Below are 27,611 nucleotides of genomic sequence, written 5' to 3'. Positions count from 1 at the left end.
AGAACATAACACACACGCGAGCATTGTAGAGAGAGGCACAGGATTTAAAAGCTGAACTATAGTTTGGTGGGAGTTGTTAAGGAATTCTTCATATCGCTCGGATTTCGCAAGTTTCTTTGGAAGTTTCATAAAGCTGCGCTCAGATTAATTCGTCTAAATGTTTCATATACTGATCTCTGGACGTTTCCCCTCGAGGTTTACCTTAAGGTGATAGCAGAGAATGCCTCGCTTTCGCGTTGTGCACTACAGAGGGTATGGGGTACATCAGTAGACGACCCAAATGCACATGGCAAACATTACGGAGAGCTAGGCTTTGGCCTTACTCGGGAATCCGGCCCATATCTCAAATGAAGCTGTATATCCTTTCCCCGCAGTTTAATCCACTCCTAACATCACTAATGAAAGAGGCTATTGGAGGCCAGAGCGCAGTAAAGACACTGTACATTACGTGGACAGTGCTGCACAAAAGTTTTGGTAAAAAAGTTCCCCTAGGGCCATTCAATCCTCACCAAATTTTATATGTGTTAGGAAAAACCCTGTACCAATCTCATAACATTTTACAACATTCCATTACCAATTACCTGACAGAAAATGACTTCTGTTCAGCAAATCCGTCAATCGTCACTTGCGCATTGATATGGCCCTAAAAAATACAAGTCCAAACTGACCAGTGAGACCATATTTTCTTAAATGTATTATCAAAAAGCATATTTCTGTGATGGCCTATTTAGATGTTACTACCCTTACGTCTGTGCTGAAAATCCGCGCCGGGTGCAAAATACGCGTTCATTGGGTGACTGTTCAATTTTGATTACATTATGCATTTCAATCAAAGCATTGTATCCATGTCCAAAAAACAGATGAGTTTAGTACTGTCCTTTCTCTGTTTGTTTTTCGTTTGTTTTTATGCGACCGATCTTCTAAACAGGCATGCATGCCAGTTTTTTCAACGTTCGTTCAAATAAATCTACACAGAGAGAGGTGATAATAGTAATGTGTTTATTAAATCTCAAAAAATGAGATAAAGTTGAACAAGACCAAAACCATTTCCCAAAGAGTCCAGATATAAATATGATACAAAGATATTTATAAGATTACCATGAAAATGCAGAGGAGTATGAAATTGTTCGAAACCCTACAGACCGTGCCAGGCGATCCATCATTACTTCGGCATCTACCATGCTTTTGGTTAGGGAAAACAAAGATTGGGACGCCTTGCCATGGGCCTTCCCATTAATAATGCAGATTCAACTGCACAGCAGTACAGGCAAGCTAAAGAACAGGCGTTACATCTGTGGCGGTTCCCCATTTTTCAGTGTTTCCCATCTTGCTTGTTCCCCTGGCCTATTCACGGATTAAGCGAACACTAATCAAAAAACTACCACTCGGGCCCTTATAATAGGGTAAACTTCTAGCACAAAGAAACACTCACTGATATTACACCGGTGTCATGTTTTTGAGTGTTATTGTTTCGGAGTGTTTTACCACATTGTTTGGAAACACTGAAAGACAGATTGACACATCTTCTCTGTTTCCACTATTGAAACACCATTGTAAGGTGTCTTCGGTATTGAAACACTGCATATGGAGAACAGACCAAAAAACAGTACAACGGTGTCACAGTTGTTTCTTACTTGAGATGATAACAGCCTTTACTTGACTATGAACTTGATGCAGTACAGTATTTGCATGCTGGCTAAGTACTTACTTCATGACAAGCGTCATGCCGTTACCGTCGTTGTGCGTATATCCATCCTTCACCGCCGATAAACTCTCCGCTGAGCGGCTGTCAGAACGGCTGTTACTACATTATATATATATATATATATAGAAAAGCGATTTAGAAAAGAAATGCCAAAGTCACACGCCGTCGACTATTGGGTTCGACTTCTTGACGACTAGCCCAAATACCCCTGTAACCACATAACCACATGTACAGCGGCTTCTAAACCGCTAACAGCCTCAGCAAAAAAAATGCAATTGCTACTGGCAGGAATAGGCTTGCTTTTATTTTAAGCATGAATAAAAGTACTTGATCACGAAATCGAAGGAAAGAGCTCATGAAAACTGGCAGCATTAGTATTGATGACGATTAATATTGCATTGCCTGAAATATACATGTATTCGTACTATTACCATTTAGTGAGCATTCTTAATCCCTTGTTAGCCTAACGACTATGCTAAGGCCAGTTTCACGTTCTGTTCGCCTATACGCGTAAAAAAGAGTTGTCACTGACTACAGTCGCTAGTCTGAGTGAAAGGTTGGAAAAGCTTACTAAAAATTACATTATTGCCGCTACTCACATAAAAAATGAGTATTTTTTAGATCTTTGTTTTTTGTTATTTTTGCCGACATCTTAGATAATCCGATTTTAGACCCATGGGTACTTTGGCTGGCAGATATAATGATTGAAAACACTTGCCAGGTCTACCCACGTTGACCCAAGGCATACACATGTTATCGCCGTAACTACTGCTGGTGAAAGCGGCTGTGCTATCCGTTATTTCTTTCGAGCGAAAGACCCTATACTATCAAGCAAGTTCACAATATAAAAAGGGGATAAACTACGGTATAATACATTCTAAATCAAGAGGAATGCATCAGGAGAACATGAGATAAAGTAATTTCAAAAATGCCCGACTCGTTTCTGACTGACCCCAGTAACTATCGCCAGAAGCAATAGCCAGACTTAACAAATTCAGGTGGCATTATAAGTCACAACGCGCCACCTAGCGCATCTTAGAAAACGATTCAAAGAAGACGATATCCGAATACGCATGCGTGGATTACTACTTTTCTTCCTCTTCTGTGTCGAAATGTAGCTTGCCTGTGATGAAATTTCCAAGGTCAGCGGGGTCCTCCGAGAGATAATACTGGTAACAGAGAGTTTTGAAGTACGGCAAGTCGACGCGTTTAGTATTGGCCTGAAAGAGAGAAAGGTGAATGGGTCGCTATATCAAACTAACTTCAAGAGTAGCATAACAAATAAATTGTGCGAAGAGCTTATATGCAAAAGGTTCCGTACGTGTATGCCATTTCATTAAAAAAATGAGCTGACCTGCAACCTACACTAGCTGTCGGTCACTGAATAGCATTCCGCGAAGATGACGTCACTGCAGCTGCTGCCCTCTATTTCCCCATCGCTGAATTACAGGCAATGTCGGACAAACATGCGGTTTCGTAATGGATTCAGGCTTTCGGGCAGTTAGATTCAATCTGGCACATGTCCGAGTGTTGGAAATACTACATAATTGTTCTGAATATTTCTCTCTCTGACTCTATGGTATCATTCATGCTAAAAACAATGCAGGGTCAAAGATAATTGACTTTGAAATAAGCTCAAATGCGTCGAAATAAGTGTCAATGTCCGACTGTCACGTGACTAAAACGACATCAATATCTTATGCAAATGACCTTGTGAGCTATAAATAGTAATTTCGCGGAATGCTTTTCAAAGTACAATCCAGCTTTAGTTATGCTTCTTTTCCCATGCATTTGCCAGAGGAAAAGTAGCTCTGTGTGCAAAACGATCCATATTCAAATAAGTTCGTTTTTGCCCAAAACTCTCCATACAGAAGGTTTCTTGGGAAAACGCTCCATATCCCTTATACATCTCTATCTATTTTTTTCTCAATCAAAATAATATTTATTTTTTGTACAATGTCTTTGCAAGCGCGTTCTGTAACATCATACACATTTTTGGTGCCATTTTATTTGATTTGAAGCATCGCGGAAAAAAGCCATTTTACTCAAAATGGTAAAAATGGCACTTGCATGTTATGGCGCGTTTTGCACATAACCACTTCTTGTATTTGACTTGCTCTAGTATAACGTGGCGCATGTCCCAAATGAGATGCTTACCTCTGAGAATAAAGTAAATGCCTGCCTTGCGTCCTTCTCCTTGATTCTAAACTTTTCAAGGACAAAGGCAAATTCGTCTGCGTCGAGCTCGCCATCACCTGCAGGAAGATCAAGGTCAAAAAGATCTTAACTAGGAATCTTGCAAGACTATTGTATGTATTGTTTGTGTGCATGAAAATACATTTAAAGGAATGGGCGCGTTTTTATTGCACTTTCCCGCCACGTGAGTGCGCGCCGAGATCCTAGTTCAAGTCAACCAGGTATTACGTTGCAACCTCATTTCTATTATCGTCGCAGTTGCGGGGAAACCAAGTGCCATCAGCGTGACGTCGGAAGAACCGATATCGGCACCGAGACGTCACAGGGTAAATCACGCCTCACTAGTGCATCGTTCCACATGGATAGGATCGAGAGCTAACTCGGGTTAAATCGGAGTCAATATCGTAAAAGGGTGATAATTCAGTCAGATTTTGAATTTTCCTTTTTTTTCAATTTGTTGATGGAAACTGCTTATGTAGAATAGGAGGTGACTGGGCAGCCGACAGGTGGGTAATATTGCCCTTGATATAGCCAATGGTCCTTTAAAATATGAGGCAAGAATCTGTTAGGAATGTTATCAGAGCTTTCTACAATAAGTGGGAATGCTTAATAATTGTTAAATTGTACTTAATATACTGTGAGGCACAAAATGTTCGAGCTCTTATGATTTTGCTACATGTATTCGCGAAAAGTTCTGAAAAAAATTCACAATTCTTCGGGTGGATTACGAAATTTCCTTCGGGTTTATCGAAGCAAAAAAATTCGCGATTTTGTTGGCGAATCTCATTTATTCGCGAATATCCGCGAAAATGAAACACTGGCACAATTTCGGTGGTTCATGGTACATGAAACTTACCTGTTCTGTCGTATAATCTAAACTTGTATTCTATATACTTTTCCAACCAATCAGGGAACATGTTTTTGGGCTGGCGTTTTTCTTTCTTGGCCAGCTCATTTTCATCGAATTGTTCTTTGCCGTAGGCCTCCCACATGGCAACCTGAAAGAAGGTCATTACGTTTACAGGCTCTCAGAACCATATTCGAACAATTCAGGTCCTCCCAAGATTGGGCCTATTCTTCCGTGAGCCTAATCCCTGAGCATATACACCTTACCAGAAATGGGGCGCTGGGTGTCCGAAATAGTGATGTCATAAGGGGAAACTAGGTCTGATGGTGAAGGAACAAAGGAGATAGTCATGGTTGACCAACACACTTGAATGCCTTTGATGACGGACAAGGGGAAAAAGTTAGTTCCAATGCAAGTCACCAATTTCGGGAAGCATGTACAGATAGGCGAGCATTACAATGGACTATCAGCTCTCGGACAATGGGCGCGTTAGATAAACCTGGATGCTTAAGCTATGTGTTGACTCTCTGTTACCAGTCATCGCTCGCATCGTGAATCTCTCGCTACAGGATGCTCGAGTTCCTACTGAATGGAAGTGTGCCCTGGTATCGCCTTTGTCAAAGAAAGCAGGACTTGATCGGACCTTTTCCAACTTTAGGCCGGTTAGCAACTTAGCATTTGTGTCTAAGCTTGTTGAGAGGGTAGTAGTTGACCAGCTAATGGTCCACAGTGATAACTCTGCCCCACTACCAGCAGTCCAGTCCGCATACCGCAAGAACCACTCGACAGAGACTGCTCTTCTGAAGGTTCAAAGTGACATTCTTATGAAAATGGACAATCAGGAAGTCTGCTTGCTAGTCTTGCTAGATCTAAGTGCTGCGTTTGATACGGTTGATGTAGACATATTGCTTCAAACCATGGAGACAGATTTTGGCGTCACTGGCCTTTGCCTTCAGTGGCTGAAGTCTTATCTCTCTAATAGAGAGCAGTGTGTCGTCATCAATGGTAGCAAATCTAAGCATTTTTCACTCCATTGTGGTGTTCCACAGGGCAGTTGCCTTGGACCCATCCTCTTTTTGTTCTATATGTCAAGGCTTTATCACATCATTTCACGTCACTTGCCAGATGCACATGGCTATTCAGACGACAATCAGCTATGTCTTTCCGTCCTTTGGCATCTACTAACCAGCAGAGAGCTGTGTGCGAAACGGAAGCATGTGTAGCTGATGTCCGTGCGTGGATGATCGAGAACGAGCTCCTCATCAATGATCTTAAGACAGAATTCATTTTTATCGGTTCTAGACAAATGCTCCAGAAGGTAGATATGGGTCCAATCAGAGTGGGGGAGGCCTCAATTTCACCTGTCGAATCGGTACGAAACCTTGGTGTTTACTTTGACAAAAACATGTCTATGGAAACCCATGTTAGTAGGGTCTGCTCCAAGGCTTTCCTGGGTCTTTATAAGATCCGCCAAATTCGACGGTTCCTCAGTCCTGAGTCAACCACTACTCTTGTTCATGCCTTTGTCACTTCTCACATTGATTATTGTAATTCCCTTCTATATGGCATTTCTACACATCAACTCTCCAGACTGCAGCGTGCACTTTAATGCTGCAGCTCGCGTTGTGTGTCTGGTGCCGCGGTTTGATCGTATCACACCGGTTCTCATGCGACTCCATTGGCTTCCTGTTAAATACAGGATTGTTTTCAAAGTGCTTTTATTTACATATAAGGCAATACATGGAGTCGCACCTGCGTACCTGTGTGATATGGTCAGACTGAGGCACCATTCCACCTACAATCTCCGCTCTGTTATTGCTCCAACTTTGGTGGTCCCTCGCACTAAGTGCAAAACCTTTGGTGACCGTTCCTTTTACAAGTCATCACCGGTTCTTTGGAACCAGCTACCTCCCAACATCAGGCTTGCTGGTTCCATAGACATTTTCAAAACTCTCCTGAAACAACACCTTTTCAGGGAGTGTTTTGTTTTGTAAAGCGCCTGAGAATTTAAGTTTTTCTTTTAATTCAGGCGCTATAGAAATTCTTATATTCATTCATTCATTCATAAAACCAGAGTCTTTCAAATATTTTTTTTGAAAGGACAGCACGCGATATGACCAACACTGGTCGAACTAAATAGTTATAAACGCGTTATTTTTCAGACAATTTTAAATTTTAAAAAGAAAAATACATTTGTAGACGAACTGTCTTGTCTCCAAAATCGCCGCAGTAAATGTTATTTTCATTCGTGACTGGACGATCACACAACTGATTTGCTTATCTGAGGATTATAAGACAGAATGTTGATAATTCGTACAGCTCCAAAAGGCGTTTTAGAGCTGAACGAATGGTTTTATCTTCAGGGGTCTGTAATCGTAATGGTGTTGGCGAATGTAAGGAAGAGAAAACCATGGTTACGATTTTCTCCCGTGTGTATTCGTGTTTAATCCTTTTATCGTATGTGAGTAGGGTCCACAAGGGCTGTATCCGGACTTCAATTACCTTTTACGGGTCTCCACGGCCGGGTTTTCCATCCAGGGCTAAGGAAGCCAGATATTTTATTCTTATTTCTCGATGAATTTTGATAAAATCTTCAACTGTTGTTTCATTTATATCTTTAGATGTGCAAGATTTCACTGAAAAATATCCATTGGAAAAAAAATTGATCCACCTCACAAAAGCGGCAAAGGGCTCGAAAGAAATTTTGTTTTTGCCCTATGTACCAGTCTCTAACCTGAAAATGGTGTTGGTTTTCAAAGTCAGATTGAAGAAAATTCAAGCTTTAAAGAAATCGGCCCAATAATTTTTACACAGCCCCCAAAAAACAATGACATTTACTTCTGAAAAAAGTCTAAAAGGCATCATTATCTTACCCATTCATCTTTGTTAATCTTTTCATTTAAATCAGAGTCCGCTTTCTTCTGTAAACTTCTCCAGATCTTTACGAACATATCTTGTGTTTCAACATAATTTTTGGAAGACGGGCTCCACCCGCTCATCTCGCATATTTCCTGAAAAAGAAAAAGTGAGCTTTCAACATTTTACGAATTGAAGCCAATCGCAGTCAACCCCATACCGTAATCACATCATGAGCTAGATACAGTCCAAATCACAATTGACAGCCCGTAAATTGCTTCATTTGCTCGTATTAAATTAAATAGGTCGCGCGTAAATACGCGTTGCGCGTCAATGACGCGAAACAGGACGGATGTCATTTGTGTCCTGCCTGTCCCATTGACATTGTTCGACATCGAGATCAGCTCAGTCGAACAATTTGATACGCGTTATTCGCGTTGGCATTTCGGGGGCTTTGCGAAAGCACCCTACAGCTCAGCTAGTGGCCCAAAATGATGCGATCAATCAAAAAGCACGTGTTTTGGCACATCATGACGCTTTTTTCCAGAGAAAGGCGCGTCGCCGCACGTTTTGGCACGTTACCAAACGCGTCAGAAATAGTCCATCTAATTTCATGGCTCAGTGACTTGGCTCACATCCCAGTGCACACACCCTCAAAAGTTGGTCCGAAAACTCCAAGGGCATCCCTGTCAATACAAAGCAAGAATAAAATGGGGGTGGGGGGGGGGGGGGTGGGGGGAGATGTGCACTGGGATTTGAGCCAAATCACTGAGCCTTGAAATAAGATGGAATATTTCTGACATGTTTGGGAAGGCGCCAAAACGCGCCTCAACACGCCTTTCTCTGGACAGAATATGCCGTGATGTGCCAAAATGCGTGCTTTTCATTGATAGCGCCATTTTTGGGGTAACAAGTGGCTGGCCCGAACTTTTTTGTAATCACACTGTTACAGTTAAGCCAAGTACTTTTGGCCTGATCTACCTAAAAAAATCCACTCAACCAAAGGTTACCTGTCTTGCTTGATTGAAGTCAGCCCAGTCTAGCTCGCCATCTTGCGTGATATCTGTAAGAAGAAAAGAGAAACACAAGTGTCATTACCATAACAATGATAAAAACAAAAATTACCATGATTACTGTGTTGATTGATAACAGTTGGAGCACACGGAGGAATGCCGATGTACGTCACTTTGGAGTTCTTCGTGAAAATACCGGATTAGTACATGTGATGCAACACGCTGAACTGAACGTCAACCTCATAGCGTACATGTAATCAAATACTCTAGTTTCGCACGCCTAACGTCCACTGTAGTAAGCCAGTGTATGTTTAAATTTTGTATTTTGGTAGGCCCACGACGGGAGTAAGTTTCTTTAGGCCTAAATAGGTGTAAGACACCCAGCATTTTAACCCCATTCAATTTCCGTCTACAACTATTGCTATTCACATTCAAATACTAGAGGATTATAGAAGGCCTAAAAATGGGCAAGAGAAGATTAAGACATAGGCCGAGGCTGAACCAGCTGAAGAGAATAATATTCTTAAAAAAAAGTGTACTTTTTTACCTATTTTTGCCATTTTGTGTACTTTTTCCCCGGTACCTTTATTTCCAGTACTTTTATTTCCTGCACTTTTATTTCCTGTACCTTTCTTTCCGTACCTTTTTTCCTGTACTTTTTTACTGTGTACCCATTACGGGCCTAGAAATGTGCATATGTGGAGATCTGGCTGAACGTTAGGAGTGAGAAACAAGAGTAGTTAGACAGCAGTTCTTTTTATAGTTCATTATTGCCCATTTGTGACCTGTCACAGCAAAACCAGGCGCATGTCGCACAGAAGATAAGCCTAAATGACACCAGGATATAATGAAAGAAATTGATGTGCTCATATTTCACAAAGGGCACACAATCGAGAAATGAATAAACAGTCCGTCTCAACCTGCCAAGCTCAGAGCGACATGCGACTGGTTTTGCTGTGATGGGTCACATTTAATCACCTATAACCAACACGACAACATGTACATGTAGTAATCGACAATAAAATAACGGCGTGATTTTGCGGACTCGTCAGAAACTCAGAAGTAATGCTTTTGCTATTTTTATTCACTGGCTAGGAAGCTGCCACTGCTGAAGGAATGAAGCAATGCTAATCATACTGGAAAAGAAATTTGGTGTTTTAAAGGCTTTGCCCTAAACTAGGGTTTCACCTCATGGCGTAGTTGAAGAAAATTATCTACATACCGCGACTATTTCAATGAAATATCAAAGTTCTACCAGGAAATTTTCAATAGAGTGTAACATTTAGGCATCATCTGCCGGATCGGCCACTTACAGCAATATATATTTCAGAAATAAACGAACACGCAGCCCTTACAGAAGAACCATCTTTATCGGCATTTCCTCCCAATTCCCCAGCAGTGACTGATGGATTTCCCTCCCCAAGATTTCGAAAGGCAGACAACGTCCGCGTTCATCCGATGCATGTAATGGAACAGACTCGGGTTTCGTCCTACATTTCTGGCACATATACAGATTTTGGAACCGACCATACATCTTATTGCACATCGTATTTACACGATACAAATCGATAAAGTAATAATAAAACTAACAGCTCATATGTCATTGTACATTGTACTGTGAGTTCGCATCAGATATTAGATATGTGATACATGTATTTATTAGAGTTGGGAAAGTGCTGCAAATTTCTACGCACGCATTTTGTGTTAGCTCAGCCAGAGTAGTTTAACAAAATGTATTGAAAGACTCTGGCTAGGCATAACGTGTACTCCAAGTGAAACCAGTCGGCGTATATCGAGTTTCCAAAAGTGCCATATTTTGGCATCTTATTTTAAGATTTAGGTTATTTCACGCCTTCGTCATTATCGAGAGACGGAGTTCATTGAAAACCAATTGTTATAGGCCTACCATGATATAGTTTCGGCTAGTTCCTTAATAGGAACTACTTGTATATTGGTACATGACTGCAAAGTATCTGTTCTGTTGACGAAAAGAGCACAATACGTCAAATAGGGAGGCCATGTTGGCTCTAAATAAATCACAAACAAAGTCAGACCATAACGGCACCCCACTTTGGGACGTAAGACATAGCACAATACCATAATTGCATCCTGTATACATGTAGATACAACTACTACGTTCTTCGTATTTGGAGCAGATGGCCTTTTTGTTCTGGGTTCTGATTAGATCGTCAAGCGCACAGCCCACCGCATACGTTCTGATGTACTGCCCATGAACATGTGGTTGCCATCAGTCGGTTCATGGCGACAGCGGTTTTAAAGAGGGGTCTTTCGCACAGGTTGCAGTGAGGACCACTTTTGGCCTGGACCTGAAGTTCGGCAGGCTCCTTGGTTGTAGCTTCGAATTTCATTGGTTTGATTATAAAGAGGAACTCGTTGTGTGCAGGTGGCAAATAGAACGAGCCGACAGTTCATTTGTAGAAGCTGCAAATATCGAAGGAGACTGTGTTGTTCCAAAATTTCTAGAGTTAAACGGTCAGTGCCCCTTGACATTTTCGATATCTACTCGACTGCGTACTCAACAGTCATTTCATACCCACAGATTTTGAAAATCAATTGCTGAAAAGGGCTTGCAAGTACTTTTATACGCTTGCTGGCTTTTCTGTGTTTGAAAGGAGGAATAGTGTACAGTACGGCCATCTCGATATTACTTGGCAGAAAAGCATGCCTTCTGGACCAATTCATGACAAAAAATGCGAGCTACGAGCAGCGAGCTACGAGCTGCGAGCTGCGAGCTGCGAGCTTGAAATCATGTTGCCCAATATTCAGACCACATTATTTACGTCATAAACATGGATACGTTTAGCGATAGAAGAATTGAAGTGGAAGTTGATGGTTGCACTACTACATACCCTAAAGAGATGGGATTCTGCCTTCCAGCGAAACTATAATTATTTACATGTGTTGCCATTTTATGAGAAAGTCATTTCAACACACATGGCGCATATACTCTGAAGTCATTTTATAATGTACTGTAATGGTCACACGAAACAGCCGACCGAACCATTTCATCAACATGGTGCTAATTCACATACAGCGTACAGTACATGCAAAACCACAAAACTGTGCTGATTTTCACAATAATCAAATGCAGTATTCGACTCCCATATCCTCAAGTACTGCTGACAACATGCCAAGAACATGGGAACGTGTTCTTTCGTCTCGAACCCCTGTGTTCACCTTTTATTGGCGAGGGCCACCCGAGCTGCTAGTATACGGCATGTAATGGCGGGAATGCCTGTTTCAATTCATTTTAAAACTGAGAATTTTATAAAACATCTTATCTGAATTATCGACCTGCGTAATCTTAAGACTGATTCTCAGTTAAGGTCTTATTCTGTTTTGTGTTCATGTACATGTACAATCGTTACAAAGTACTTGTAAGAATATTCGATAAAATCTGAACGAAGAATCTTATTTTTCAAACTGCACATTATTATGTACCCGTTTGGCTACCCGTGATGCGCAGGTGACAAAAGATAAACAATCTTATATAGTAACACAACTTTAATCATGGGTTGATCATAACACACCGCCATTTTGGCTAGAACTTGAAATCTTTAGCAATTAGGACGCCTTTAAAATGAAGTGAAAGCCAATGTCGAGGGTGGCTGTTTGTTCTCTGGAAAACGAAGAACAGACTTCCGCCCTTGAAATTGACATTCATTTCTTTTTGAAAGAGCTAATGACTTCAGGATTTCAAGCCTTCTAGCCCAAATGATGGTGCTTATGGTTACCCCGTAATCTATCAAATAGCTCTCATGTCATTGATCCTGAAACAGGGCATATAGTTACCATGTTTACTAAAAAAATATTCCTGAAGCAGATGCGGCCTCGATAAAGAAATCAATAGAAATAATTGATTTTCGCCTATATGGACAAGGCCTATGCATAATACTCAATGCACAGGCCTGTCACTGTTTGACTATCATGACTATGTGAGAACTGCACTTGCAATATCAAGCACTGCATATACACAGTATCAAGGTCGAGATATAAGGAAGAGATTCACGAATGTGCACAACGCATGTACTATTGTTTGTCATATACCCTATGTGCGCTGATCCGTCAGACAAGACATCGGTAAACAAAAAAAATATCCCCCAAAAATTCATTTAAAACACCACACTCACAGCTGAATTTGATAACATTGCATAGCTTGTAATGAGGAAGATGCTCGAAAGAAATATCGCATGGCTGAGAGTACAGTCTGGGGTCCAGTGGGAAATACGATGAGACAAAATGATCTGCAGTTTGTCCCATTGAGAATTTCCCTATTGCTAATCAACCAATGAGCTGAGATATATTTTGTTTTGTATATTCAATACTAGTAGTGTACATGAACATTGGCATGTACACGGACATTGGCATACTAGTGGTGTACATGAACATTGGCATGTCCATGTACATTCGACATATCAAATATATGCAGCTACTTTGTAAATGAGCTGAGATATATCTTGTTTTGTATATTCAATACTAGTAGTGTACATGAACATTGGCATGTACATGGATATTGGCATACTCGTAGTGTACATGAACATTGGCATGTACATGGACATTGGCATACTAGTAGTGTACGTGAACATTGGCATGTCCATGTACATTCGACATATCAAATATCTGCAGCTACTTTGTAATGGTTTGCTAATGCAAACGCTATTTGAAAGTAATATACAATGTAACTAGACTCAATGATGAGCGTTTCGTAAATGGCAATGAATTGTACAATTGACAGCAACAACATTAATAGGAAAATTGACTTGGACAGCATCAACGAAGGCGCCTCGATTTTCAGAGCTTTTCTCAATAATTCAACATCAACTTTAAGCTGGGATGACGGATCGAACGTACATTCCAGGGTAAGGCCGAAGCCGAGTACTCGGGAATGTTCGTGATATGGATTTGGATCTGATGCGAAGCGCTTTGAATGTGAAGCACTTTGAACTAATAAAACCAGTTGGATTTAGCGCTATATGCATTTGTAAGTCTCATAATTATTATAATCACACCCATTACCTCCGGTGCACAACTCTCGAAAGCGAGGCATCATCTGCAGACACCGCAGGTAGCACTTCGTGTGAAAGCCTCCAGAGATCACTCTGTAAAGTATTCGGACCAGCAAGACACCAGGCTGGACTTGTCAAACTGGTTCAGTCAGCTGGCCAATTAAGTTCATAAACCGATCTTGCTGGTAAGCTGATTACAAAAGTTTGTCAACTGAAGACAAATGTGTTTAGTCACTAGCAGGTGGTGACCAACCGTAAACTACCTTATAATGGTCAACTAAATACACAACTAACCCAAACAGGCGTAAAGCGGAACTTCATTAGAATCTCTTACCAAATGAATGATGGAATTCGTGCATGAGCTTTCCTTTCCTAAAAGAAGACAGCGCGAATAACTTAGGATCATCTCTTGAATTCGCGTTGCCCGTTACTGGTTTTCCCCTCGAATTTGCGTTACCATTTTCGGTTGTATCCCTTGACTTTGCGTTGCCCATTTTCTTGGTAACTTTTAATCCCCTACAATGCTAGCCACAAACTGAACAGTATTTTAAAAAATCACCACCCGTGTTGGCGATACCGACCTTTCACTGGTATTATGTCACCGGATGCCAACGTGTCGACGATATCAGGGAATTTTTAACACGGCCGTGCTATAAATTCTCCCTGGTGATACCAATTATGAAATATTGCATGTAACCCTCAAACATCACAGAACGGCAACACTCCGCAATGTTAGCAAACATGGCTACAAATTATGTGACATATGTGTCGAAATCGAGATGACCCCAAATTATCCCTGTGAGATTATGCAATTTGGCCATTCTCTGAATTGGCCTTTTATATTACCAACTACATGTATGTCATGTAGCTCCCAAAACCGCATATATGGGTGAATGGGAAAAGTCATGTACATGTACATAAGATCGACTACCATTATGTTGATTTTGAAAGAAGGGCCTTATCAAGGTCGACCCCTATTGCGTCACATAACCAGTCATTAATGCCTGTCAAATCATGGTCATCGATATTTTTCAGTCGACGCCATGAGACAAAAAATAAAGGTAGAAAAACCACGAGTGTGAATAAAACGGTACCTATGTAGTCCACTCAAAAGTGAGAAAAGTGGAGCTGGTCTGACTTGATCATAGGTGCCTGATGTTGTACGTTATGTGACTAGAAGTACACATAAGTAAAATCACAAAAAATCCCTATCCTTCACACTCACGCCCATTTAGACCACTATCAACAGACATGTAGGCCGAAGAGATCACAGTCCTGCTGCAGGCCATTTTTACCAACAAAACAATCCTAACATATCTCATGCCCAAGTTGTCCCTTTTCATCAACACTCTTAAATTTTTCCACCCAGTTTGCTCTTGAAATTGAGTGGGGCCAACGTTATTCTGTGGTACAGCGAGAATGACAAATGTGACCCGTCACAGCAAAACCAGGCGCCTGGTTTCGCTGTGACGGGTCACAAATAATGATGAATGTCACACCAACAACTCTAACTTTTGACTGGTCTAATTGGTCGCATTCTACAAAAGGTATCTTGCATGTTCGCTTACCAATAAAGTTATAAAACTCGTGCATTAGCTTCTGCCTCCTGAACACAGACAATGTGGCATCATACTCTCGCCTCGTTCGAAATATCCCTCCAAAGAGACCAAGGATACTAAAAGGCAAAATTCCTTCAAAACACATCACGAATTCTCTAAACGTATTCCTTCAAGTCAAAACATTTAGTGCAAGTCTTAACTGCTCTTAAAAAAAGGCCTATGAGGATTAAGCTATAGTACTGGCATTTATACTACTGCACTGTATGTGGCCACTAAATAAAAGTTCTAAGTGTGCCTAATATGGTATTACGTGATTATATTCTTATTAGGAATACAACTCCCTGCCACATTGGTCATTTAATTCAGACAATCGTATGGCTCGTAATATATGCAAATAAGAAATGTAGAAGAGAACAATTTCGCGGCAGAAAATTTACGCCATCGTGTCTTACTCGTGAAATTCGCGAAAATGTCCTGCACGCGAAATTTTTCTGCTCTATATTCAATTTACATAAACAAGGAAAATGCACAAGTGATATTGTGTGTTTTAATTAATTAATATGTAATTACATGTGAATACATATGTAATTCAATTAATACAAAAGGGCATATTTTACTTGTACTTTTTCTCCTATATAGTTGCATAATATTTCATCCCAAATGATACATTGTTTGAACGAACGGTTTAACACACTTTACATTATGTGGTGGAGCGGAAGGAGAGAAACCGTATAGCATGGAGGAATGCGCAGAAAGTCCAGAAATGGGTTAATTCTGACAAAAAAAGGGTAAATTTCTCACCAAACAGAGAATGGAATTCGCTCAGAATTTTCGCCCTCCTGAATTGAGACAGCTTAAAGTCCCGTTTTCGAACTCCGCATTGGGTATTTCCCATTTCAAATGAAGGAGACACTCCCAGGATGTTTGTCCCCCACAGTATGCATAGTATGTGCTGATTTATACCTGTACCATCGTATTGTCTCGGGCAGTATCAGAGCATTGGGAAAAGCACACACCTGAGCCATCTGAGTAAATAACATAAAGTACAATATCAACAGATACCGTCTTTTTTTTTTAATCATTTCAAATTCGAAGATAAAACGCGTTCTTTTATTGGTGAGAAAGTCTCGCTTTTTCTAGCGCCCTTCAGTAATCAGAACCGGTAAGCCATGTTATCTGGTCTTTGCTTATTAGTGATTGGGCAGGTATGTTGGTACTTTTGCTCGACTTTTGGAAAGACCGGTGTAGCAGTCTAAAATGCCTGCCCTGGAAAAACTGCCCGTCTCTGGCCTGTGGTGACGGATTAAGGAATTTGTCCTTATATAGGCAAAAGCCGCCGATAACTCAGAGATTAACTGCTCATAACATAATCTTTTGCATCCAAGACACTCTATCCCGGGTCCTTTCACTCGATCATGTACAGCGAAAATGTTGAGCCACAATATGGGACAATTATATGCTCGATGTAGAAGCATGCAGTCTCGGCCCCATTGTATCGGGGCTACAATTGTACCACGTGACTTTACCTTACACTCTGTAAATACAAAAAAATGTAGCTTACAAAAGAATCTAAACTCGTGCATCAGTTTTGCTCGCCCCCAGTCAATTCGAAAGATGGCCTATTCCAAATGGAGCCAGGTGATTGCGTATTACCCATTCCAACTACTTTAGTGGATACTTTTCTTGCAAACAGGAGCAAGGCGGATAATGATCGATAACGCGTTGTCAGACTGTTATCATTTCACTGGTGAGAATGCCTACGAGCATGATGCACTATGGACACATCACAATGAATAGTACTGGATGCAACAGTTGATTCGACATTGATACAAGTCGATGTGTCACACACGATTGTCATTAGATTAATGGCATGTTTGCATGATACGACAACACATGGCAGCCACTCTCACATATTTGTATTCATATATACTCTCTTAAAAATCAAGAGTTTTGGGGAGACAAATAAGCCCCCGCAGAGGTTTCTCAGGGAAATGAACACCCTTCGAGGTTTTATACGAACTCAAACGTCTTAAGGGGTTAGTCATTTCTCCGAAAAACTCCTGGGGATGGATACCAGTGTTGGCTGTATTTTCAGAAGCTCAAAAAAACTTTATTTTAAGAGTGTACTTTACGTACGCGGAGAAACACCATTGATACATGTATGATTTTCAAAATGTAAGCTTACCCCAAATACTGTGTCGATGCTCTTAACCGGTTGAGGAGCATCTGTAGAATACGCCTCTCTTACATGTAATAGCTACACATGGTAACAGATGCGTCTCAACTGGCTAAATAATGCCGACACAGCACATTGTACATGAATACAGCGATGCGATGTACATTTGATAACGTACATAACAAGTAAGCTTACTCGTTGAAATTCATTTCAAATAGTCAATAACAAATAGTTTATGATAACGAGCAAGGATCATATCAACTAGGCGATAGGTAAGTAAGTATATCATGGCGATAACTCGGGGCACCAATTACCAGAAATGAAGAAGAACGAGACTTGATCGACTCGGCCAAAGCATCCGCTGCGGCATACACGTTGACAATCAAATTTCCAATATAACCATACGCGACATGAAGCAAGATAGGCATAAGGAAAGCGAATTTCTTACCATAGAATGTGCGGAATTCATGCAGTATCTTAGCCCGCCTAAATTTAGTTAATCCAAAAGTAACTTTAGCCTGTGAGTTACCCATTTTCTTCCAAATCAGAATCTATCTTCACCAAACCAAATAATACGCTACTATCAAGATGTGCAGTGATGTGCTATGTTAATGGCAATCTGGTTCAATATAGGCTTAGGCATCACATATCACACGTTGTCTAGGCCTACTGCAACATTAAAGAAATATGCTGATGGTAAAATGTAATATGGAAGGCATCTATTATTCTTTTAGGAATAGACACTACTTGAGGACAATTGTGTAAATTTGTCAAGATTCTTAGATTTGATCGTTTGGTCAGCTACTGATAACAGTACATACCAAATTAATAAAGAAATGTGTTAAATCATATCTCTTGGCTAGAGAATATCGTACCTTTAAATCTACGCTATTGAACATCTGTCCAAACTAATAGACAAGGGATGTGCAATTCAAAGTAGAATATCGATTTGTTTACAGTCAAATTGAAATCTACATCATCGAAGGGTCAATTACATTGTTGGCTTTTTCACAAATATGATTGGGATAGCGATCACATACACAATACTTGAGACATGTTTAGAGAAATTGATAGGGACAACACAGGATTGCTGAACAGATTGGAGATTTTTTGAGAATGAGAGACTTTGGGGAATTGACCGAATTATAATTTTCTTATGTACCTCCGAGATGGACATTGTGCCATGACCAGTTCATTATTTAGGCCACTAGGCCTGTACGTAAATGCATTAGTTCACGTTGCACCACGCACAAAGTTATGTAATCCACCAGTTCAGTAAATCTGTACAATTTGATGTACGAAATAAACATATTGTATCTCCAATGTATCTCCGTTTGCATATTTTTTACTCTTCTTTACCACTGCTGGTTTAGGCCTATTGACACTCATGCAAGCTGTTTCGTGGGGGTCGATGGCATCAATATTTTTGCCCACATAACCCTTCGATAAGACAGTTAAACAACGGAATTTAGGCTAAGGTGCGAGCGGGCTTTGTTTAAAGACAATTTAAACGGCGTATTAGGCAATACGGTAGGCCTTAATTCCTTCAGGCAAAGTGACTTAATGCTAGAAAAAGGTATGAAAATATGGGAACAGGCGGCACTGTGTACAGTTCCTCAAAGCATAGATACTTTTAAATAGACCTCCAATGGTCTGGAGGTCTAGTCTGGAGGTCTATTTAAAAGTACCTATGCTTTAAGGAACTGTACACAGTGCCGCCTGTTCCCATATTTTCATATAATGGTGAAAAAAGTACATGATTGTAATCTTTAAGATGGAGACTTCTGGCTTCGGTCAGGTATCAATTGATAATCAGTTGCTAACTCCAGCTTATTGAGGATACAATGAGTGCATCTCGAGTCATAATTGGGAATTTCCAGCTACCTACATGAACATAAGTATATATGCGTTTTGGTCGCACAATTGTTACAGGGGTTGATCGAGGTGAATGGGACCATCTCATGAAAATGAGGCATTTTTAGTCAAAGCGAGCGAGGCACTTTCTGTCGTCTGCTCACAGAAACAAAAGAAATGTAACTTTTATTCCCTTCGAACCGCGAAGAGCTTCAGAAATGGGACCATGCATCATTGGATCAGACCGTACATCCAGCAATGGTGGACGAAAACCATTTTGATTTTGGCTTGCAAAAAATAACAGAAAATGAAAAAAGTGAATAAATATAATCTTACCATAGAAGGTGCGGAATTCATACAAAAGTTTTACTCTTCGAAATGGCGTTAGCTCATAGCTGCTGCAGTTGTTGCCCATTTTTAAAGCTGACAAAAACTATTCCTTTTATGGTTTTAATCCTTAGCTATCGGCCTATTGTTGCTAAGCAAGAGGTCCCCACTTCCTAAATCGCAAGGGATGAAATCGATTTAAACGTGTTATCCAAACAAGTGTATCTTACATACACTGATTGCTACAAAGATATTTTGAAAATTAGTGACGAAACTTCCTAACAGGACGAAATCCGCCTTTCTCTGCTTGGACCCAAGCCCTAAGTGAATTTGACAGGTGTCCACTTGGAAACAGATGTTTTTAATAGGGGATCAAATTTAGTAAAGCTGCTACAACAGCGATTTAGAGGAGGCTAGTTATTCATCATGCACACAATGGGATTTGAATAACTTTGCTGTAAAATAAACATGGTGAAATTAATTTGAAGTTAATGGCCTAGGCCATTTGTAAAAAATAAAAAGAATAAATTTAATTTGAATATTTTAAATATGCATGTACCTAATTGATATAAATTCCAAATCGGCCACTGTGCAGACAGATCCACAAATGCTAAAGCAAATTCGTAAGCATGATAATTAATAACTGCATACCGTTATAGCGTATAATTGCATTTCATGAAAAAATGCGGATCTCCAAAAATATCGCTCGCATTATTTAATAGAGACACATTTTATTCTATGGCTAACCCTGTCATCATCATCATCATCGATCGACTGCGCAGCAGGCGGTCACAAGTTTCCTCCAACCAACCCTTTCCTGGGCCAATTCCTCAATTTGTTTTGGTTCCAGCGGTCCTATGAGAGATTTGATATACGTCAGATAAGGCATTCGCTGGCGGCCAGGGCGTCTCCTGCCCTGCGTCGGTTGGTATAGTGCATACAATCTAGCTGGCTCATTGCTTGGCATCCGTAAAATGTGTCCCAGGAACGTCAATTGGCGGAGGTGCACACAATGTATTAGGGGGGTGCACTTCACCAGTGAGTTCACTGTTGTATTTGATACATGGTCGGTCCGCTTGATATTTAACATGATCCTGCAGCATGATGTTGCAAACGCGTTGATGTTGTTTTCCATGTAGGCAAAGATGTCTTACTGTAGAATACTGGTAGATTGCAAGCGGAATGCCAACATTCTTATTGAAGCATGGTATCATGCGTGTTATTAGCTGAGGCTAAGGCTGGTGATGGTTTCACAATCCTGTACCATAAAACATGACCAAGCAATCGCGAAAGTGGCTAAACACACTTTTAAAGGCTCAGCCTGCAGGCAATCATAGTAGAATACTGATAGAATACAAGCCGAATGCCCTACATTATTAGTGAAGCAGGCCATCATATACATATGTGTGATTAACTACGAGCTCAGTCACTTTTTTCATTTTCGGAACACAGAAGATATTGCGTAAATGGAAAATGTCGCTTAACACATTTTTATGGCTCACCCTGTAGGTAATATTGTCTTACCGTAAAATATATGAAACTCGTCGAGCAGTTTATTCCTCCTGAACTGGGACAATTCGAAGCTGGTGATGTTGCCCATCTTTCCTCAAAGAGACAAGAAAATCCTTCCGATGACTGACTATGGTGACAGGCGTCCCTTGCAAATGTCCCGTTGATATGCAAAATCTCTATCTGCACGATATTACATTCGACCACACCGGTATGGGGTTGATTATTGCAGTAGATTGCAGGTTCTCCGTAATATCATTCAAAACAATAATGGCCACAGATGGCAATGTGTGCAATTACGTTATGTTTGGCTGGAAATAAATGGACTCTCTGTTTTATTGCAGTTAATTTATGGAAGTCAACGGTTTTGTATTGATGCACCATCATGTACACGAGGGTTGTAGTGCAGATTCAGTGTCAGTGGCTTGCGTCGATGACTGGTCAACCGTATCGTAGACAATTGTGGTACAAAGGTTAAGGTTTGACCAAAGGCAACCCATTTTGGCTAGAACCTGAAACCTAATGCAATTAGAACGCCTTCAAAATGAAGTGAATGCCCATTAAAGACCTGTGAGGCTAGAAAATATTGATAAATCTATCAAGCTATTCCAACACGACGATTTCATGCTGATGCAACTCACCACAAAAATGTATTGACGACGAGCAATCGCGTCTTTGGGGTTGACAATGGGTACCACCATTTTGGCAAGACCCTGAAACCCTAAAGTGATCAGAACTCCTCCAAGATAAATTGACAACCCATATTAACCTTGGACATCGAAAACAATACAGATAACACATCCCCACCCTAGAAATTCACTTTGTATCAAAGAGTTCTTTCAGGATTTCAGGTTCTAGCCAACTGAACAACCCTTGCATAAATCGGAACGAGGTTAGAGTATGATTATATCGACTCCACTGAAACACGTTTTGTGGGGGTCGGTCAGGCTAAAGCCAGCAATGGCAAATTCTTAACACAGGCCGAATGAAACTACTGAATGGCTTCAAGCATAGATTAAACTATGCTTGATGGCATTGAAAGATAATGCACATACTATCTACCGATCTTAGACCGCCGTGAAACTAGAGTATGTAATACAACATACGTGTAATCGCATGTACAGGGCTAGCGTGTGTGCATTTGCATCTGATACGTAAAATCTGTAAAATCGTTGGCAAATTGAATAATTTTCACAATAATCATTGGCACCTGCCATATGTCAGTTGACATGGAAAGTTCAAATTATACGCATTAAAAATTGTTTACCGACTGTTGTTTAATGAATTAATACCACACTAAAGGGGAGCTCAAAATAATGTAGACACAATCCCAGGCTGCAGGTGAGGTTTATTCTGGCATTGGTATGGTGCTCCTGTGGGCATTGTGTGTGGTACAGTGCTGATGTGCTCGATTTATTTTTTGGAACAGCTATGAGGTCGGCCGGAGTATCGGTGGCACAACACAATATTTCCTACATTTGATTTTAAGTATCTTCCATTTTATCAAGTTTAGATTATATTAATGCTAATTTTTCCATCTTGAAGCGGAGATCAACCGGGTGTCTTTCCTTCGCATGACCTGCATTTTCTATTGCGAGACATACGTTCACTTTTTCGACACTTCCCCGAGCAGGAATCGGGTGTTACTGGTCGCCAGGTGAACTCCAGATCTCGGAGCACAGTGTCACAATGAGTTCTGTGGGTGGAGTACCGGGGCGGTGTATCGTGAAGGTCGTGGTTGCATGATCTGACATGAAGGATTAACTAAACTCACACGTAATACCTGATTAACATTGTACACGTCACCATGGCAGGAGATTTGTTTTACTATGCATTTGGTCATTTATAACCTGTTTCTTTTTTCAGAATTCTAACCGGACGAATGACACTTTAAAAGGAGAGCAACACGCAAGCCACTGTACTGTACACCGATATGATTTTAAGGGTTTTGTCAATGCCATCTACGAAATGTCTACAAAATTCTCGAGACTGCAGTTTATGACAAGAAGCATTTTTTGAATTTTCAGTTACTCTGTATATGTACACTCGGGGGAATCAGTTACCAAGCTGACCGGGAAATCTTAATGCTATATTTTGTATTCGAGGCAGGCACTCCAACTTACCGAGCAGCCTACGTTGGAAAGTGCCCGGGAAATGTGTGCATAACACAAAATACAAGTTGGTGCTCGTTGGTAAATTTACATGAATTGTTGGCCATATTCGTAGTTTTTTTTTTAAATAGGAAGAAAAGATACTTGTGGAAAACTACTGCACGATACAAAGGCCCTTTTGCTTCAGGGTTACGGTAAGGGCCGGATATGACTAGCGGTAGGGAGGGGTGGAAGAAGAGAGGGTATTATTTTGGAAGTATATTGAGGGGCAAGTGTACGAGTAGTAGCAGGCCTGGGCTCGGGGTAACATACTCGCTAGTGCCCATGTATGCAGTACGTGTTTCCAATGGAAAACCAGCTTTTATGATAACATCTAGCCCGCATGTCAGCTCATTGTCATAGTTGATGTCCTGGTAGTTATGTGATGGCACAATGTAAATAATCAGTGTTTTTGATCTCACATTGATTGTGGGCTGAAATATAAACAGATTATCATCAAGCGCAGCTGATCAGATAATAGGGATTTCTCGCAAAGCCCCCGAAACGTCCACGTGAACGCCTAACTGTTAGACCTCGTTATCAGGAGGTCATACAATACGATAGGCGTTCGTTAGCGTTGACGCCATTGAACGAGGAGGATAAAATAATTCTTTTTCAACCCATTTTTAGTCTTGTAGAATGCTTGGTTTGAGAGAATAGGCCCTTTGATGGGCGAACCTCACCTCCAAAAGACTGACATATTAGCACTTCATTGAAAGTGTCAGAACCATGATGTCATATACATGTATACAGCACATCAAGCTGCAGTAAATACCTCCTCACAGTTAAGTTCGACTGGAGCAGTCTTAATCTTTTTTAAACTGTCAATCCTTAAACTGAAAGGGTTAATGTCTTATTTGGTTTCGTTTGGGGTATGTTAGCAAGATTTTGTTGACCTAAATCGTTTTTCCTTAGTAAAGTCAAGAGGCTTAACTACCGTTAAGAACCTTTCAAGAATCTTAGCAATATTGCACATGTAATACGAAACAGAGAAACATGTTATGAGCTCTGAGTGCAGAAGAATACATGTAGGCTAATATTATAAAACGGGACCTTTTGCTTGGCAATTTGCTGATAAATGTTTGTCAGGAAAGCAAATCCCGGGTTGCAGCCATCATTAGCGATATACAATTAATTATTCATAGTGACTGTTAGGGAATTATAACATCTGCATTTTAGATTGCGCTTTAGAGCACATCTAAATGCAATTATTCAATAGAGTCTATCGTCGTGACTGCATGAACAGGTGGCTACGGTTCACAAAGTGTTTTTCAGAATATCGACAGACCAAACGTACTAAGTTGAATTTTGAAATGTGACCAGATCAGATTTACTATAAGATAGTGGTGCACAACACTAGATTATCCATCAAATGGGCGAAATTAGTGCGTAATACCCACATTTTTCAAATTCTTGGCTTTTCTTTGCTTGGCCCGACTGCCCCACATTGACCTATATATTGCTACCGTCCAGTTCCCACTATCAGCCAATATATTATATAGTTCTTTCACGATGTCAACTAAGTCGCTCACCTATGACACTGGCTAGCCTGGGTTGTGTAACATTACTATTTGTGATCACAATATGACAGTTCAGTGAGGTCGGCGTAGTGCCTGTGTCAGTTTTACTTCGATTATTCTTCATTGTAACTGTGATAGGAAGAATAGCTACTTAGAATAAGAATGTAAAAAGTAAGGATCCAAATGCTTGATACATGATAAGCATACACAACGTTCTTCCCTTCCCTCGCAGTTTTCGAAGAATTCAGGCCTAGGCCAATTACACGGTCTATTGTCTCGGCCTGAATTTCCATTGTCCTACAGCACTGTTTTTGAACACGGGAAGATACCATCTATGTGGAACGAAAGTATAATCAACCCGTTCCATAAACCGGATAAAAACAGAACGGAACCGTTAAGCTTTCGAGGAATAAGTCTGAATTCCACCATATGAGAGAGATGTACAGTGCAGTGCTGAATAACAGGTTGATGGCCTTTATCGATAACAATGACTTGCTTGTAGATGAAGAGAATGGTTTTCGAAAAGACAGAATTTGCGAGGACCATATAGCATCCTTTATAAACGCAATGAATTCCAAATCCACTTTGACCATTAGAAATGTTTCAAACTTTCTATTCAAAGCTAAGGAAAAAAGCGAGAAGTTTATATTACCACATGTACTATAGTCAGTGTATGTCCGCTATGTTTGTATTTTGATTGTTTAATATATGTAATTTTTGTACGGGCCGGAGGCCTTATATGAAATAAAGTATATATATATATATATAATATACAGTTTAACTACTGTTGTGAGAAATAGAAAAGTCTGAAAAAGTCTATCCACGTAGGATTTATTGACTTCTCAAAAGCGTTCGATATGGTTGATAGAATGTATCCGATTAACAAACTCCGCTGTAAAGGCATCAGAGGAAAATACCTGAAATCGACAATATCGATGTACTCGAATACGGTTGCGCGTGAGAGAATGAATGGTGATTATACTGACAGTTTTAAGACATCATGTGGGGTAAGACAAGGCGACTGTCTTTCTCCAACACTTTTCGCCCTTTACCTAAATGATTTAGCAGCCAGCATAGCCAGAAACAGTGATGTAAGAGCTTGGTGAAATGACATGTAATTCATATTACATGACTTTAGCTAATTAGGCCTATTAGCATTTTCGGTAGTGTAAGGTGGGGGCAAAAAACTCACAGCAAAGACAGACAGTTTTGCCATGGAAGAAATTGCAAAAATCTGTTAATAAAATCACCATTTACTCATAAACTATAGGTGATTTTTTTCTTCAAAATGCTAGCTTGCCCTACATGTAGCAATGACCCTTATTCAGGTCAACAGGTTTGCTGATTCCTTGCACCCAAAAAATCTTTGTTTCTCATAGTTAGGAAGATTTGTGAACCTGAAATACCTTCAACATTGTTTACGGAGCCCAAATTGATACTTGGTATAAGTTAGCAAACAAAAGTTTTATTTTTTTTATTAATTGGGTTTCAGACTTCTAGCTATTCACCCATTCCGCTAAGAGTAGACCATAGACACATCCATTTCGCTATAGTATAAAACCCTAAAGAAATTAAATCTCTTTCAAAACAAAGTGAATGCCAATGTCAAGTGCGGAAGTCCGTTCTTTGTTTTCCAGAGAACAGCCTCCAAATATGAAAACAAAATTGTTATTAACTTTATTTTGAGGAAGTTCAATTGCTCTAGGATTTCAAGTTCTACTCAAAATGTTGGTACCTATATGTATGGTCAACCCATAGGCAAATATTATTTTTAAGCCTTGAAACTAAGAAGGTAATCCGTTTTCTTCTCAGGCATAAACAAATAAAAAAGATGCAATCGTATAAAAATTACTTACCGTAGAATGTGTAAAACTCGTGGAGCAGTTTAGCTTTCCTGAATGGAGTCACTGATGAAGTGTTGCCCATGATGAGACCTTTGCAGCAATCCCGGCCTCTGCACTACGCAACCAAATTCCAAAAGTGTTATCCAAGCTCCGTACTCACGCTACCCAAATTCCTTACAGTGATTTTGCGGAAGAAGTACACCAGTTCTGTATGTGGTAATTTGTGCACATACGACCCGCACAAACTTATTGATTAATCCCCATCCCATGTGAAAATATTCCTCTTCACTGTGTACAAGCATACCGGGCTATACACCCCAAGAGAAAAGTTCATTGATCATATCCTGTTTTATGGAGGGTATTTCAATCTTACTTTTCATTTCAGATTGTATGTCGCTGGCAATGAAAACTGTACTTGTTCACAATAAATAACAAAGTACGGCTAAACTTTAGAATTACCGATCGGATGTTCCTCCGCACTATATAAGTTGTGAATCGGTTTAAAGGGTTAGGGTTAGGGTTAGGCTACTTGTTCATTATTCGGTATTCATTCGCCCCTATACTTCCGATCGGGAATTCTAAAGTCGTTCCCAAAGTACGTTTACCATTGGACTCTTCTTCCTGTCACTGGCGGTATAGCAGGGTGTGTTTGTGATGCACTTGACACAATGCACCTACATATTGTATTGGTTCAGTTTATTTGGGGGTAAATCCAACCGCTTCACTAGAAATACTTCTAAGAACTATAGTGTAGGCGAGGGGCCGGCACTATAGGGGCACCCATTCAAATGAGCGGACGAGGCCACCGCCAGGAAAGACCTGCAGCAATTGGTTCATAATTTTATGAATACAGCTGGTGTAGTTTGTGACTTGATGAAGACAACATGTGGTTGATTAGCCAGGAATGTGAGTCAAAATGGTAATCATTATGTAAAGAGGCCTGCATTATGTGTAGCTCTAGTTGTCGACTGCTCACATTCAGCAGGCGCGGCTGATACAACTCTCCAGAAGATCAGCTCCTTCAGATG

At 40.4% G+C, this 27,611-nt stretch overlaps 1 protein-coding gene across 6 annotated transcripts; it reads right to left on the bottom strand.

Moving 5' to 3' along the window:
* Nucleotides 1–985: 985 nt before the first annotated feature.
* On the bottom strand, nucleotides 986–27,151 carry LOC135498950 (calexcitin-2-like). 6 transcript variants are annotated; one of them, XM_064789508.1, is made up of 6 exons: nucleotides 26,596–27,151; nucleotides 8,615–8,667; nucleotides 7,622–7,759; nucleotides 4,758–4,899; nucleotides 3,863–3,960; nucleotides 986–2,925 (listed from the first exon to the last, which is right to left on the bottom strand). In XM_064789508.1, the coding sequence occupies exons 1-6, from the start codon at nucleotides 26,663–26,665 to the stop codon at nucleotides 2,791–2,793; spliced, it is 636 nt and encodes a 211-aa protein (XP_064645578.1). In that variant the 5' UTR covers nucleotides 26,666–27,151; the 3' UTR covers nucleotides 986–2,790. The 6 variants fall into 6 exon arrangements, with proteins under 6 accessions (XP_064645578.1, XP_064645577.1, XP_064645576.1 ...); XM_064789507.1 differs by lacking the exon at nucleotides 26,596–27,151 and adding an exon at nucleotides 21,085–21,337; XM_064789506.1 differs by lacking the exon at nucleotides 26,596–27,151 and adding an exon at nucleotides 19,570–19,867.
* Nucleotides 27,152–27,611: the final 460 nt, after the last annotated feature.

This window comes from Lineus longissimus, chromosome 14 (assembly GCF_910592395.1).
Source record: "Lineus longissimus chromosome 14, tnLinLong1.2, whole genome shotgun sequence".
In the NCBI taxonomy this organism is placed as follows: Eukaryota; Metazoa; Nemertea; class Pilidiophora; order Heteronemertea; family Lineidae; genus Lineus; species Lineus longissimus.
This window is presented reverse-complemented; position numbering and strand designations above follow the sequence as displayed.

Coding starts and splice junctions, on each gene's coding strand:
- LOC135498950 (XM_064789503.1), bottom strand. CDS start 14,138: ATGGGCAACGCAAAGTCAAGGGATACAACCGAAAATGGTAACGCAAAT. Junction 8,668..13,978: donor CGAATTCCATCATTCATTTG/GTAAGAGATTCT, acceptor TTCTTCTTACAG/ATATCACGCAAGATGGCGAG. Junction 4,900..7,621: donor AGATTAACAAAGATGAATGG/GTAAGATAATGA, acceptor ACCTTCTTTCAG/GTTGCCATGTGGGAGGCCTA.